The sequence below is a fragment of the Alligator mississippiensis genome, chromosome 4 (genome assembly GCF_030867095.1).
Source record: "Alligator mississippiensis isolate rAllMis1 chromosome 4, rAllMis1, whole genome shotgun sequence".
Taxonomy (NCBI): domain Eukaryota; kingdom Metazoa; phylum Chordata; order Crocodylia; family Alligatoridae; genus Alligator; species Alligator mississippiensis.
Window position 1 is genome coordinate 139,044,866 of NC_081827.1, and position 17,173 is coordinate 139,062,038.

Consider the following 17,173-nt stretch of genomic DNA (forward strand, 5'->3'; position numbering starts at 1 on the left):
AGCTGAGGGGAGATTTTTGTAAAATGAGGAGTGAGACTTAGGAGGCAGTTTAGAGAGAATGTACTAAAAAAATAACAAAAAACGCTGTTTGCCGCTTTGGTTCAGAATAATTAATATCCCATTCCATCAGAATTGCCCAATAGAATCCAATATGATTTTTATATCTTTTATGATTCTATTAACTCATCTGCATGCTTTTTAATTGAACATTTATGAAATATAAAATAATAATCTTATCAATCAGTAAATGATAAACCATATTCTCTATAATCATTAATTAATCAGGTTTATTAAACATCCTGTGCTTAAAACAAAGTCGCCATTTTAACTGGATGTTAATGTGGTTAACTAAATTTTCAAACTTATGTTCTTACATGAAAGATTCTTTTTCCGGTGGAAGTTAATCTTTGGCTTATAGAATCAATGATTCACCAGGCACCAAATTTTCCTAGATGATGCATCATACCAAAGATCTAGTTTTATCCTGTTTATTCTGAAAAAGTCTGTCTAAGCCAACTGTCCAATTCTCCCCTCCCACTTTTTTCATGATTTCTTTGGGGGGGGGGGTGGTATATTCTCATCTTAGTGCAAAAGGAGTTGAGCTCTTCTAATAACATTTATAGGATTTATTTGTACAAGTCACCACACATCCATATGAGAATAAACTTCAAAGCCTTCTGTTTATGTTTGATGTCTTGTATTGTTGCTAGGATGCTCATAGTGTAGCTAAGATTGTGTCAAGCCCTCTATTTTCAGAGGTTTAATTCTGTGAGAAAGTTCCCTTGAGGTGAAAACTTGGTGGTTTTCAGTCTTGGAAAGTTTCTCCTTCACCCTTTACTCCTCTTTCTAAGTTTCAGTAAAATTCTTCAGGATGCCTTTCCAAATAGTTGAGTCAGTTCGGTAGTTCTGAGGCTTTTTATTTAAAAATAAAATATAAAAAAAACAGTATTAGAAATGTAAGCTTTTTAATTGTTAATCTAAAATGTTGGTTCTCGGGCTGGAGTGTTGTAACCATGATAGTCCAGGCAATAGATGAGGCAAGCTTTTTTTTCCTGATATCTTTTATTGGACCAGTTGTTTAGTTGGGAGAGATGTTGGGAGCTTTCTGGCACAAAGCACCCATCTCTGTGTGTCTGTGACCCAAAGGAGGGTACTTGGCGCTCAATAACTTGACCAACATTTATCCTTACTATGCAGTTGTTTCAATAATAGATGTCAGAGAAAACCTTTGCCTCTCATAAAATGTTGGTGACTTTTGTTATTTTTTATAATTAACTATAGTTTAAAAATACTAACAGCTTTATTACATCAATGCACTGAACTTTGTGGGAGAACCTTTTTGTATGGAGAAGTCTTGTATACTTGTCTTTTGCTCAGACTGGACTGAAGATACTAAGGTTATCCACAGCTTCACTTCTAAGCACTTGATCTACTAATATTGCAAATATTATAGCTCACTGGTTGGAACTTTCAGACAAGAAGATAATTTATTCTCACACATTCCATTACAGTTAATGAACTAAAACTTTGTGCTGCTTTAAAAATATCAATTAGAGTCTTAGCAAAAAAAATTACATATTGTGCTTGACGAGACCATTCCCTTTAAGCGGCAGCTGATGACTGTTCTTGCGCCCTGGGACCCAGGTGCAGCCATCCTGTATACAGCAGCACAGGCAGCCTGCCTGTGTCCTCAACCTAGCTTGGCATCTTCAGTGGTCCATCCTGCCCAGCTCTTTGGCTGGGCGGTCCATCCTGCTATCTGGCTGGGCAGTCCATCCTGCCCAGCTCCTTGGCTGCAGTTTCCACCAGTAGCTTGGGGAGCCCTGGCCAGCACCTGCCACACCAGCTGTGTAGCCCCAGGGTCAGCCAAGAGGTGCAGCTGGCCATGACCACTGGCTGCCAGAAGCACTAGCTCCTCCCTAGGAAGTGGGCTGCTGCGTCCTGCATTCCAAGGACACTGGACCCAGCCACACACCGTTGCTGACAGGTAGGACTTTGCTGAGCTGCTAGCCATGCTAAGCCTGGCCACGTGGTAAGCCCTGCACTGGGGGAGGGCTGTCCCCGCCCCTGCCCCTGCCCCCCATTCCTGCCTGGCCCGGCTGCACTCCTTGCCCCAGGTTCCCTCCCACAGCATGCCGAGAGGTGGGACACAGTGCAGAACTTAGAGTGGCCCATGCCACTGCAGCTAGACAGACATAGGCTTCTCATACACCAAGGAACGCATCTGTATCGGTGGCGATGTCCTCCTCCACAGTGGGGGGCAAGGACATATAGCATAGCCACAGGTAGCACTACAGGTGGGGGTGGAAGTTGCAGGGCAACCTGGACTTGCCCCCCACCCCATCGTAGCCCACGGTCCCGTGCTGGATGTTCAGGTGTGCCCAGGTCACCATGTAGACCAACAGAAGAGCATAGTTGGCTGGATGCCCCTTGGTCCATGAAAAACAGCTCATCGCATGCCACCTGGGGCACACTTGGGGTACAGCGCTGGTGCGGTGGAGGGCTGGCCCTCAGTGGGAAGGGCAGGGGCTTGGGCAGCACCATGTCCCAGTTGTCTGGGAGCCCTTTGCCCCCCCCCCCAGCCCAGGCGCCAGGGGCTGGGCAGCAGCACAGTATAGCAGTTGACCTACAGGAGGGTCTGGAGCCATGACAGCAGGTGCTACAAGGAGCCTGGCCTGTCCTGCCCTGGGAACAGGGCAGGGGAGGAAGGCTGCCTATGGCCAGCACCCAGCAGCCCGCCAGCCCCAGGGGAGTGTGTAGGGATGTGGGGCTCAGCTGACGCCTACTTGGGCCTGGGCTTGGGCCTGCCTGCCCACTGTCCCTGGGCACCTGTGCATGGCCACCCCCAGTCTGAGGCTGGGCAGCGCATAGCCCCTGGTACAGAGCATCTTATCTCTGAAATGTTGCAAAATCTCAAAAAAGATTCTGTTTCATGGCTCTGCAGGTCCTGCAGCTGGATGTTGGAGAGGGGCCACACTTGGCAGTGGGCATGTGACCGCAGAATTGCTGCTTTCCACAGCCAAGATGCTGTGGATGCACTGGCTCTGACAGAGGTGCACAATGGACTGCACTGGCCTCCTGCAGTGTCTGGTGTTGGTGTTGGAGGACCATGCACAGGATACGTGGACCTGGCGGGCGGAGGATGTCACCCAGGAGGATGCAAGGGACCAGTGTGAAGAGGCATGGCACCAGCATGAGGAGGAGTGGGACTGGGTGGACTGGGAGTTTCGGGTCAAGCTCCCGATTCTGGAGCGCAAGCGGTTCCAGGTGCTGCAGGAGCAGAATGCCATCCTGGGTTGGGTAGTTCAGGCCACAAACGACAACGGCTGGGTGCTGGACGCTGTTTTGGCCCTGGCGGCTGCCCTTTTTGTTATAACAGGCCCTGTAACAGGCCCTGCCTTTGTGCCCTGTAACAGGCCCCTGTCTGGGCCTGGGAGGAGGTCCTGTGGTGCATCCAGCTGCCAGGAGCCCATGACCTGGCCCCCACCCTGGGTGTTCCTCCACCCAGCCCCCCTGTCTGGGATCAGGCCCACTGCTTACCCTGGCTCTATGTAGGCGTGGAGCCAGAGCTACTTGCAGTGGCACAAGGATGGTGTGTTGGCCCTGCTGGGCCTGGACTCTGCCTGCCAGAGGGAGAGCTGCCTGTGCTCGGGGAGCACAGCCTGACATTGCCCCTGGGCGAGCCCCCCTCCTGCTGCACTCACTGCACTACAGAGGAGCTGTCTGCCTGTCCCTGGGCTCTGTCCCCTAGGTACCCCCACTTCACAGCACCCTGTCCCAGGATGGCCCACAAAGGACATTGTATATAATTTTCACAAGGAAGAAAGTTTTTTATTGTTGGCAGGTGGGTTGGGTGGTGGAGGGCAGAGGGGGACTCCATTTGTTGATGGGGAAGGAGAGCCTTTTGTTGGGGAGGGAGAAGGGTGGGGAGTCTGTTTGTTGAGGGACAAGGGGCTCTTTTTGTTGGGGAGGTAGGGTGGAAGGGTGTTCTGGTTGATCTGAGGGAAATAACTTGTTCTTGTGAGATGTATGTGCAGTGGGCATGGTGTTACGGGTGGGTAGGATTTGGGGTCTGTGGCCAGCGGTGCTGGCAGGCTAAAGTGGGGAGTGCAAGAGGAGGTGATCAGCCAGGGCCTCCTGCAGCTGGTGCTGTGCTCCCCACTGGCAGGTGTGCAACTATCCTGTGGCCAGTGCCACCGCAAGTGATGCTTCTGCTGCCAGGCATCTTCTGCCCGCTGAGGCATCTTCTGCCCGCTGTGCTGCCTCTTCCCGGGTCTCATGGAAGAGCTTCACGTGGGCTTTGCAGATGTTATGCAGCATACAGGCTATGACAATGACCTGGTGGGGATGGTCCTCAGTGAACTTGAGGTGGGTGGCGAGGGAGCACCAGCAGCCCTTGAGCCAGCTGAAAGTGCACCCCATGAGGGTGTAGGTCTGGCCCAGGCAGCAGTTAAAGTGGGCCTGACAGGGGTCCAGGTGGCTGATGTAGAATCGCATCATCCAGAGGAGGAATGGGTAGGTAGGGTCCCTGATAGGGAGCGGTGGGACTATGATGGTGCCCAGCTGCAGGTTTCATAGAGTTCATAGATTTCATAGACATTAGGGCTGGAAGGGACCTCACGAGATCATTGGGTCCATCCCCCTAACCAAAGGGCAGGAAGTCAGCTGGGGTCAGATGACCCCAGCAAGATAAGCATCCAGGTGTTTTTTGAAGGTATCCAAAGTGGGTGATTGCACTACTTCTGGCGGGAGTCTATTCCAGACTCTGGAGACTCGGATGGTAAAGAAGTTTTTCCTTATGTCCAGTCTAAAACAGTCTTCCAGCAATTTGTGACTGTTAGACCTTGTCTTCCCATGGGGTGCCCTGATGAACAGATGTTCTCCCACTCCTGATGCATATGCCTTACATACTTATAGGCCACCACCAAGTTCCCCCCATAATTCTCTTCTCCAGGCTGAAGAGTCCCATGCCTCTCATCCTCTCCTCATAAGGCCTCATAAGATCTGGCATCTCCAATGTAAAGCGCCGACTCTTCACCAGTCCTGCCAGGCCAGAGTTGTGAAACACATAGGCATTGTGGGCGCTGCCCATCCAGCCAGCACTTACATGGCTGAATGTGCCATGGTGGTCCATGATGGGCTGCAGAACCATGGAGTGGGGTGGGCAGGTGATGGAGATTAGGGTCCTCTCCCTGGTACACTGGGGGATCCCAGGGCATGGAACCAGAGGGTTGTGGATGCAGAGCCCAGTGTGCCCCGGCACATCCTGGAGGGTGCAGCACACCTCCAGGGCAGCCTCCCTGGCAGTGGCCTTGCCCAAGCCGAACAGGGAGGCTGGTGAGCATGGCCATTTTCAGCAGGGCAAGGGCCAGCTGGGTGTCTGTGTGTAGGGCCAGGCACATGCTGGTGTCCTGCCACTTCAGGTGGGGCCATAGCTGCTGGAGGAGATCCCGGAAGGTGACCTAGGTCAGCCGGAACATGTCTAGCCACTGCTTGTTGTCCCAGGTGTGCTGGACAACGTGCAGCCACCAGTCCTGGCTGGCACAGCTCTGGCAGTGGCATTCTGGAGCCTCTGGTCAGCGTCCCTGTTGGTGGGAGCTGTGTAGCGGCAGTGGCGACCCTGGGACACAGTGGCAGGTGGCTAGGCAGGTGGTTGCTGCACCTGGGGAGCTTGGCAGGGTGAGATGGCCATGGGCCAGCTGTTGGTCAGCATGGTGGGCCAGCCTTGTCAGAGCGGAGGCCAGCAGAAGTCTGGGGCATTGGTCATTGCTGCCAGGGGCCGGTGCTGGAGCAGCCATAGTGCAGGGAGTCAGAATGGCCAAGGAGAGAGCTGCCACATGCTATCCCTGTACTTGGCACGCTGCTCCTGAGTAAGGAAGAGGCTGGCCAGAGAGCAGTGAGTGGGGCTGGCTTTTAAAGCAGGTTACCAGGTGCTGGCAGCTGCAGCCGGAGCCAAATGCTCCCTCCGGTGGTGGCAGGGGCCTGTTGCAGAGCTGCAGAAAACGGTGCAAGGAGCAGCGAATATTTTTCCTGATCCTCGTATGTGTAGATGCCTGCCTGAAAGTGCTTGCACTAGCGTAGCTTACACCACAGTAAATTTAGGCCGTATCAAATCCATGTGTGGATGTGCTCACTGTCATCCAAACTATCTTCCACTTTCACATTCTCAACCAATTTCTCCCTGTTTGTGAGCAGCAAGTCAGGAAGATTTTGCTCCCTCGGTGGTCTATCTACTATCTGTATCAAAAAAGTTAGCCCCAACACACTCCAAGAATTTGCTGGACTGCTTGTACTTTGTTCTGCTTCTCTCTCAGCAGATGTCATAATAAATAAAATTCTTTATAAGAACTCGTTCCTTTGATTTTGGAAGCTTCTGTCAGTTGGTTTAAGAAGGTCTTATCCATCTCTTTCATCTGTTTTGGTAATGTGTAGCTGATGCCCACCAGGACATCCGTTGTTCTCCTCTCTGACCTTTACCCAGAGACTTTCAATAAGCCCACCTTCCATTTAGTACTGTACCTCAGAGCACATGTACATGACCTTTTTATATAGGACAACATAGCCTCCTTTCCCCTGCCTGTCTTTCCTAACCAGGGTATACCCTACTATATGACGCTATTCTAGTCATGCAAACTGTCCCACCATGACTGTAATCCCAAAGACATCATAATTCTTCGATTGTACTAGGACCACTGATTCTTCCTGTTTGTTCCCCTACTTCTTGCACTAACACATCAGGTGCCTAACATTGTTTTATCTTCTCCCTGAGAACATTGTTAAGGCTTTTGTCAGGCTTTATCCAGGTCACCTGGTTCTTTACTTACCTTTGGGCTTTTGTGTCCATCCTGCAGTGAGCCTAGTTTGAAACCCTCCTCACTAGGCTAACAAACCTATATGTGGTGATTCTCTTCCTTGTCTTTGTCAGTTGGACCCCATCTCTTCACTGTAGTCCTTGGAATGCCACTCTGTGGTCCAAGAAGCCAAATCCCTGGTGACATCATCTAAGCAACCATGTGTTGGATCTCTAGGATGCATTGCTCTTAGCTGGGCCTTCACCCTTCACTGGAAGGATCAGTGAGAACTTCACCTGGGCTTTCCCCTTCACACTTGAATCCAGAGCCATGTAGTCACATTTGATCTGCTCAGGGTCACTGTACTATGCTGGGAAACACTAACACTTTTAAGAGAAGGACTGTCTCCTGTTTTGAATTCGCAAAGATAGATTATGCTGGTGCAGTCTGCACAAAGTCTACTTCCATTCACCGGAAAGTTAGCTTTTGTTTCTAAATGAGCCTTTCTTCAGAAAATTGAGGAGATTGAACACTCTAATGATGAGTTTAACTTTGAAGACAACAATGGCCACTTTTACTGTAGGGTTGGTAGAACAGTCCTCTTGTGATGGATGAATGAATGGATGATAAGACACTGTATCCCACAAAAAGCTAGAAGAAAATTATTCGGATATTTTTGGTTTTTACCACTGTTAGTAACTATTAGTAACATAATGCTACTGACCGGTGCAAAATGCATTTAACTCTGGCTAGAAACTGAAGTTTGGTTATGCTTAGGTAGTACAAGTGTCTCTCTCAAGATTAGTCTTCTATGCCCTAGTTTTCCAAAGGATAAGCTATTTATACTAGTGCACCTTCCTCAAACTTTTTGGAAAACTTGTTTCATCCTTGATCTGAAATGGGTTAAAAAGGGTACAGAAAATTCTGTAAATGTGGCCTTTAAAATATTTCAGGAATTAGTGAATTCTTTCTATATTTTAGTTACAAGAAGCATAGGATTACAAAGCTTAACTCACCCATAAATTTGGACTTAGGAGTAGTGCTTCCATAGTATTGATGAGAAATATTTTCATATATATTTACCATATTGGTTGTGATGATTGAAGCACTTGAAGAGAGAGAATTTTAATAAAATACTGGCTCATTTCAACCAACAGAAACCTACATTAAATGAAAACTTAACTTCTACAGAAATTCAGGGCTTTAGCTCCTTCAGGAAAATCTGCTGTTTGATACTGAGATGTTGGGGGTGTGATCTTCCTGAGTCCTGTAATAAATGATTTTCTGCAGAATGATCATATTTTGTAAGTGGACTGGATTAGGTCACTTGTAGTTTTTGTAAATTTGTAATTTGAGAGCAGTGGCTTGTCTAAATCTGCAGTTATTTGGTCTCCAGTAACAGACATTTTATAGCCCACATCCAGTCACAATTGAGACAGGGAAGCTTGCCAGCAATTAGTTACTTCTTTGTAATTAAGGAGCCACAAATAATGTTTCTTTTGGTGTGTTCAGAGTCAAACTTTCGTAGCACTTTTAGAGTACATGAATTCAAAAAGAAAACAGCCTGACAATGTAGTTAGTTTTAGTTAAGCGAATGAGAAGTTCTGAATTTTCATCCTATGGATAAGCACTTCCATAACACCGAAGTGGAAAAAAAATCTTTGTTTTTTTCAGTGCAGTTGTTAAGTAGCAGAGTAAAAATACATTCACATCTTTTTTTTTTTTTTTTTTTTTTTTTTTTTTTTTAAACTGAATGCTTGTAACATTGTTGGAGTTGGAAAAGATTTTTAACTAGTGAAAGGCCTGATTTTTTTATTTTGTCTAAACAGCTCGTGGTCAATATGTGCCCAGTTTAGATTGGAATATCTCAGATGATAGTGGTTACAAATCTTGTTGGTTCTAATTAGTTTCTGATATGAAAAATGCCTTTTTCTGACAACAGTTTATGCAGATTACTGCTTTTGTCCTTGACAATGCATGAAAAATAATCATTCATTATGCTTCTTACATATTTATAGAAACACCGCTTCTTCATAATGACCTTTTTCGATTTGCCTATTTCTTTTAACTTTTAGTCTCTCTCCTCTGAACTTGTTAATTTCCCTGGTATGATTTTTCCTTGCAAACAACTTGTCCCCAAGTAAAATATGCACCTTGTTTTTTGGAAGGCATAGTGTAAGAAAAAAAAAGGTATTTCCAGAGTCATAGGTGACTGTCTGACATAGAGTAAGTCCTTCTGGGAACATAGCGTTTTCCTTATATGACAGGAAGTTCCTGCTGACTCACCCAGACTGTCTCTTAGGATGCCACATCTTTCTGGGCACACTGTATTCCAAGGAGGACTTACTTGATGTCACACAAGGTTAGGCCCCAGACCCTTGCAAGGGCAGTAGCAAAACTGTTAGTTCTTTACTGTAAGTAGCTGTTTATATAAAGTAAATAAAATGTTGTTTCCACATCACAAGCCTTATCAAGGTACTACTGGCAGCTCACTTGATGATGCTTCAGGCGCAAGCTGCAATACTCAGGTAATACCCTATGAGAGGGTAGACACAAGACTCCTGTCATCTTGGCAGTTTCATGGTATGTACTTGTGGCATGTGCTTTTTTTTTCCAACGAAGAAAACAACTTACCCTCTTAAAACACACACCATATTTGGGGGTGGGGGGGAACGTGCATTTTGTATTTGAGAAAATATGATATTTTTCCAGTTTGTCCAGATTTATTTTTTAAATACAGTGCTGAAAGCAGAGCGAACTACTCCAATTGAGATCTAAACAATGCTAAAAAGTGGAGAATAAAATGCTTAACACAGTTATTATACTGGGGTCCATGGACTGTCATTAGTCCACAAAACACTTTGAGTGGTCTGTAGAGATCTTGGTGATCAGGTGGTGCTTTTTTTCCTTATTTCCTGCTACTCCATCATATTAGACAGCCAAACTATGTTGTGTTTGTTTTTTCTACTATTAGAATGAATGTTCCATATAAGCAATTGCTATTATTGCCACAAGGGTGCGATGTGATGGTGGACTAAATGCAAATGAGACTAGAGGGAGAAGCTCACAAGATGCAAGTTTTTTGTTCATTTTTAAAGTTGAACTTTAACAAAATTAAGTTACTGAAAGCACTAAAATATTTTAATGCACCATTAGGTTGTTAATAGAATTTTTATATATCAAGCAGGTCAACAAAAAGAAAAGATTAAAAAGTAATTTTAGTTTATCTTGTGTATTGTTTTACTGTTGTTTTGGCTTTACTATTGACAAGTGAATCGCATTCATTTATGTACATAACAAATTTGAGAACTTTATGTAGCTAAGTATATCTGATCCTTTATTTTTGGACACATGCTAATGATGCATGATGATATTGCAGTGTCATAAATTGGTTTTGATGCTCTTTTCTTCAGCAGTGGGTTCTTGTCTGAATACTTTCCATTTAATTTCACACAATATTTTTGTACCAAGGAAATGACAAAAAATACTATGTGGGTTTTTTGTTTCTTTGGTCAAGGAACAAATGAAAATTGTCTCGTTTTTTGTGTGTTTTTTTTTTTAGTATTAAATTGACTCCAGTTATTGTTAGCCATGACAGTGCTGATCATCTGACATTCTCTGAAAGAACTGGATATTTCTAAATGTCAATGCCTGCTGAGAGGGAGATGTTTGGTGCAAGCATAATTTCCTCTATGGCTAATGCTTTTCAGCAGCAGGTCTGAATTTTTGTGCCAGCTTCTAATTTTGGCGAAAGTTATGTTTTTATGTTCTAATTCATTAAGTTTTCCTCTAAACCTCCTGTGTCTATTTACCTCTGCTTATGTCCTTTCTTGTTACTGAAATCCTTTTCCGGCCAATGATTTAATTGAACTAGGAATTAATTTTACAAATTTCTTAACTATTTGATGCATACATTGATATTTGTTGTCTCATCCTTATCCTTAATCAGACACAAAGAGGGACTTTGTGAATATATTACTTGTTTAATTCTTTTGTGAACCGCCATGCATGGCTTGATATACCTTTGTCAACAGGGTAACTTGTTCTGCACTTTTTTGAAAAGGAACAAGGGAGTTTTAGCTAAAAATATATCAAAATGCCACAGAAGTCATGGCTGCAACTCAAAAATGCTGATCAGTTTTGAAAATCTAAATCAACCCCCTCCATGAATCCTACGGAAGAACTTCTGTGGTAGGAGAAAGATTTCCAGAAATTTACCACAGTCTTGTTCTAAGTTGGAGTTTATGCTGATGTTGCCAGAAAACTAAGAAGAGATGGGAAAAGCAGGAAACATTATTGAATTCAGCCACATTGCCAATTTGGAAAAGCAACTCTAAATGTAAAAATGTTTTTTCCATTTCTGGCTTATGTGTACAATGCTTCAGAACACAGGGTAGATATAAATTTTACTTTAAAAAGGCACTATTCTTTTTATAATTTTATGATAAAATTCACCAGATCTTATTATCAACAAAGACAATTTTTCACGTTGGAAGAATGTGTTGGTCTGTGATAAAATGTATAGAATTGTACATGGTTTTGCGATGGTGATTGTTAGTCTAATACTCAAGTGACTAGCTCAGTTGGCAGCCTTCAGTACTGTGTGGATGGTGGATTAATTTGCTGTGGACTTGCCGCTGAGCCTAGTAACAAAAGACAGAACCACTTTTAAGATGGCTCTGCTAACTTTTATTGAATAGATAGAAGTTAGAATAGACCTGAACAGCTCTAAACCTTCACTTCTAGGGCTCTCCATTCTTGTGTCTCACAGGATTCAATCTTATCACTGATATTCTTCACCATAAAGGAAACTTAAGAAATAGTAGCTTCCTTCATCGGTTGCTGTTTGTTGCACTCATTTCTCTTAAATACAGAGCCTGTCATAGTTGGTCATCCCTTTGTCTCCTCAAAGCTTGACTGCTATAACATATTCTACCTGAGGATATTTTTGAAGTCTGCTTGAAATATTCTGCTATGCAGACTGATATACCCAGCCACTGATTGCTAAGAGCTTTGAATTTTTGATCAGTATTATTGTATGTTGTTTTCTAGGTGCCAACTAGGAGAATGGATGATGATGATTTTGGAGGTTTTGAGGTATGTCATATTTTGATGCTTGTTGGAAAAAAAAAGATTAAAAAAATATTTTGAAAGCGCATAATTTGAGAGGATTGATAGAGATTTTAATTAGTAGTAATACAGTTGTTAAAACGAAATTGGACCAATTTGTCAAAGTTAAAGCAGAATTTACCACACGTGTATCTAATAATTGGAGGGGGGGCGGATTTTTTCTGGGTAAGTCAGAAATTGAGTTTGCTTAGCAGCTACAGAAATCAGGCCACTCCACTAAATGTCTATGTTTCAATATCTAAGATTAGATATTCATATTTGAAAAATGTAGAGTAGGTTTTAATATGATTTCTGATTACTTCTGTTGCCTAATAAGTGTAAAGTACTCCTTTCTGTGCATCAGATGACTTGTTTTTAATTTAAAATTGTGAAAATGTAAGATTTTAAAATGCTTGCTCAGTTAGGGATTGGAATTTCTTTTGAAGCCATTTATATGTGAATTTCTTTCCTTTCTTGTTTTTGTGTTTTAACTAGTAACATAAAGTAGTGGATGCTCATTAGAGCAGGACAGATACTACAGAAAAAAAATGTTATTTTTCTTTTAGTAACACTAATGTGATGCAACGTAGAGCACTGATAATGGAATACATTTGAAAAATCTGTCCTAGTGATAAATGTGGTCATTAGAAAGTACCTGCTGGAAAGCCTGTGTCTAAAACTCTTAAAATATTTTCCGTATTTCTAGGCAGCAGAAACCTTTGAAGGTGGAGATGGTGAAACACAGACTACATCTCCTGCTATTCCTTGGGCAGCGTTTCCCACAGGTATTGGTAATGACTAATCCAAGTTCATCTGTTTTGCAGATGACTTCCCCTGCTTTCAGGCATTTTCAAAAAAGCAGTGGTTGCTACTTTGGTAATAGCTTAAACCTGGCATGTTGGTATGATTCTCTGTTCTGTAATTGTTCTGGCATATAGCACAAATATTCTTGAGGAATGAGAGTGAGAAAGAAGACAAAAATGGTTTTTCAGTTGTTCACAAACTGTATGGAATTTCATGGGACAAAGGAAAAACATTTCTCTAGCTTGAGGGCATTCCCCCACATGTACATCAATGGTCTGCTGTAAACAATAGGAGGTTAGAAATCTTCCTTAAGAGATCACAAGAATTCTGTATAATGATTGCTAGTTGCTTTCCCTGTCATAGAAATGTATATGTATAAATAAATTCTTACTTGTGCATTTATATGTACCAGTGAGTTATCACAGGGCATTCCAGGTTAGTGGCAGTAAATCTTTATTCCACAGAACATGCTGTAAAATGTCTCATGTTTTAGAAAATACTAAACATTTTCTTGGATATTATATTGTATTATTTTAGTTATAAAGTTAGATTTCCTTAGCACCTTAATCTCTGCTATGCAGACTTCTAAGGGAAGAAAACAGAACATGTATTTGAAGCCTTCAAAAAAGTGTCTTAAAATACCTTTTCTGTAAATGTCATTTCTGTAATATAGAATATCCAAAGTTATTTCAGGGCTAGAAATAAAGGCTGCCTTTGGAAAGCCTAAACAATCTCTCCTTTGCAATAACGTAATGTAATGTAATATAATATAGTCTTGTAGTGGTACAAGATATGTACCTTAAACTTGCTCTAACCTCTAACTTTAGACCAGTGGAATTGGGAGAAAATGACACTTTTTACTCCAAAAAGGAAACCGTTCTATTTCAGTATGATTTTAAAATTTAGATAAGGAAGTGAATGAAATTGTTCATAGTTTGTCTTGACAGAGAAGTATTAATGTACAGCAGGGGTTTCCAAACTGTGGTACATGTACCCCTGGGGGTTAAACAGGAGGAATTGTATAATGGCAAATTTAATTTTCATTATAGTAATAATTGGCATTTAAGGGGTTAAAATATAAAACATGCTGGTAGGAGTACATGGGTAGCTGGTAAATCTGGAAGAGGGTACTTAGTAAGAAAAAGTTTGGGAACCTTTGTTGTACACCAATCTCAGATATGAATTTACAGTACGTTACTTGGTCTGTTAACTCCCCATGTGGATTCTTGTATTGTGCATAAATTTCAGAATAGCTAATTACACAAGTAACTGTCTCACAAGAGACTGTCCACATGATAGGGATTTACTGTGGAGTAATTTGTATCCCTTAAATTCCCATTTTGTACGCTGATTTCTTTGTGTGGATAAACCTTTAGAGATTTGACAGATTAATAGTGCTGGGGACGTGTATTAACAGCAGTGTGCGAGATAAATGGGATTAATTGCTTAAATATAGCAAGTCAGATTACAATACAAATAATGTAAGAGTCTTATCTCCTAATATTTCATTCTGAAAATTGCAAAAACTCATACTAAGGAGACTATTAGTGATTTCCATATACCATCCTACACATTTAAAGACTAATTCAAATTAATATTGCTATCTACTATAGATATACACTATACTGATTTAAAGAAGTGTAAAAACTCTAAATGATAGTATTAGCTCCTGCTTTTGCCATCTCCACTATATACTGGCCACCCTTTGTATAGGAGTGTTCACTATGCAGAACTGCAGAAGTATGTGGTTCACATCCCTGGGATTAGGCTTTATCAGCTCATGACTTGTACCAAATTAATAAACATACTTTTAAAGCGGTTTTAAACCACTTGTTTTGATTGTTTTATTACAGCTTCATCTATATGACTTGGAGGTGCATGATTTCAGCTAGGATGTAAAAAAACAGATCAACCTATTACCAGCCACATACAGTATCAACTCTGGAAAAAATTGCCAACAGCTCACAATAAAGATAAACTCTTAGTAGAGCATTATCTTAAGAGCTGTTTATTTGCCAGTTAACTTGGTGGTTAGGAATTAGTCTGGTTTTTATCTCAATAAAATAAACATATATCTTTTAAAAAAGTATTTAAAATAATATTTAAACTTTCAGCTAGGAACTAAAATTCTCTCCTATTATAGTACTTTACTGAAGAAATCACAAACTAATTATACCTATATAATCCCATGTAAATTTTGCACAATTGTTATTCCTATGCAGGTTCTTAAACTCCCTTCTGATTTGATGTTATTTGCATTTAACTCCATTGACATTCACCCTGCATATATATATATATATATATATATATATATATAATGTATGTGTATATGTGTGTGTGTGTATGAGTACGTGTGTGTGTATGTGTATGTGTATATATGTCTATGTGTCTGTGTATGTGTATATATGTCTATGTGTCTGTGTGTGTGTATGTGTATATATTTCTGTGTGTGTGTGTATGTGTATATATGTCTGTGTGTGTATGTATATATATATATGTCTATGTCTGTGTGTGTGTGTATATATGTCTATGTCTGTGTGTGTGTATATATGTCTATGTCTGTGTGTGTGTATATATGTCTATGTCTGTGTGTGTGTGTGTATATATGTCTGTGTGTGTGTGTGTGTGTATGTGTCTGTGTGTGTGTGTGTGTGTGTCTGTGTCTGTGTGTGTGTGTGTCTGTGTGTGTGTGTGTGTGTATGTGTCTGTGTGTGTGTGTATGTGTATATATGTCTGTCTGTGTGTGTGTGTATATATGTCTGTCTGTGTGTGTGTGTATATGTGTCTGTCTGTGTGTGTGTGTGTGTATATGTGTCTGTCTGTGTGTGTGTATATGTGTCTGTGTGTATGTGTATATATGTCTGTCTGTGTGTGTGTATATGTGTCTGTGTGTATGTGTATGTGTATATATGTCTGTCTGTGTGTGTGTATATGTGTCTGTGTGTGTGTGTATGTGTATATATGTCTGTCTGTGTGTCTGTCTATGTGTATATATGTCTGTCTATGTGTATATATGTCTGTCTGTGTGTGTGTGTATGTGTATGTGTATATATGTCTGTCTGTGTGTGTGTGTATGTGTATGTGTATATATGTCTGTCTGTGTGTGTGTATATGTGTCTGTGTGTGTGTGTATGTGTATGTGTATATATGTCTGTCTGTGTGTGTGTATATGTGTCTGTGTGTGTGTGTATATGTCTGTCTGTGTGTGTGTGTATATGTGTATATATGTCTGTCTGTGTATATATGTCTGTCTGTGTGTGTCTGTCTATGTGTATATATGTCTGTCTATGTGTATATATGTCTGTCTGTGTGTGTGTGTCTATGTGTATATATGTCTGTCTATGTGTATATATGTCTGTCTGTGTGTGTCTGTCTATGTGTATATATGTCTGTCTATGTGTATATATGTCTGTCTGTGTGTGTGTGTATATGTGTATATATGTCTGTCTATGTGTATATATGTCTGTCTGTGTGTGTCTGTCTATGTGTATATATGTCTGTCTATGTGTATATATGTCTGTCTGTGTGTGTGTGTATATGTCTGTGTGTGTGTGTGTATGTGTATATATGTCTGTCTATGTGTATATATGTCTGTCTGTGTGTGTGTATATGTCTGTGTGTGTGTGTGTATGTATGTGTATATATGTCTGTCTATGTGTATATATGTCTGTCTGTGTGTGTGTATATGTCTGTGTGTGTGTGTGTGTGTATGTGTATATATGTCTGTCTATGTGTATATATGTCTGTCTGTGTGTGTGTATATGTGTCTGTGTGTGTGTGTGTATGTGTATATATGTCTGTCTATGTGTATATATGTCTGTCTGTGTGTGTGTATATGTGTCTGTGTGTGTGTGTGTATGTGTATATATGTCTGTCTATGTGTATATATGTCTGTCTGTGTGTGTGTATATGTGTCTGTGTGTGTGTGTGTATGTGTATATATGTCTGTCTATGTGTATATATGTCTGTCTGTGTGTGTGTATATGTGTCTGTGTGTGTGTGTGTGTATGTGTATATATGTCTGTCTATGTGTATATATGTCTGTCTGTGTGTGTGTATATGTGTCTGTGTGTGTGTGTATGTGTATATATGTCTGTCTATGTGTATATATGTCTGTCTGTGTGTGTGTGTATATGTGTCTGTGTGTGTGTGTGTATGTGTATATATGTCTGTCTGTGTGTGTGTGTATATGTGTCTGTGTGTGTGTGTATGTGTATATATGTCTGTCTATGTGTATATATGTCTGTCTGTGTGTGTGTGTATATGTGTGTGTGTGTATGTGTATATATGTCTGTCTGTGTGTGTGTGTATGTGTCTGTGTGTGTGTGTGTATGTGTATATATGTCTGTCTGTGTGTGTGTGTGTGTCTGTGTGTGTGTATGTGTATATATGTCTGTGTGTGTGTATGTGTATATGTGTCTGTGTGTGTGTGTGTGTGTATATGTGTCTGTGTGTGTGTGTGTATGTCT

At 41.7% G+C, this 17,173-nt stretch overlaps 1 protein-coding gene across 10 annotated transcripts in view; it reads left to right on the forward strand.

The window, feature by feature from the left end:
- CCDC91 (coiled-coil domain containing 91) overlaps positions 1 to 17,173 on the forward strand; it is a 445,798-nt gene that overhangs the window by 24,342 nt on the left and 404,283 nt on the right. For all 10 annotated transcript variants that reach the window (XM_019482221.2, XM_059726688.1, XM_059726684.1 and 7 more), the window contains exons 2-3: positions 11,844 to 11,888; positions 12,607 to 12,685. In XM_019482221.2, the coding sequence (XP_019337766.1) occupies positions 11,859 to 11,888; positions 12,607 to 12,685 (109 nt within the window). In that variant the 5' untranslated portion in view covers positions 11,844 to 11,858. The remainder of the gene's footprint in view (positions 1 to 11,843; positions 11,889 to 12,606; positions 12,686 to 17,173) is intronic.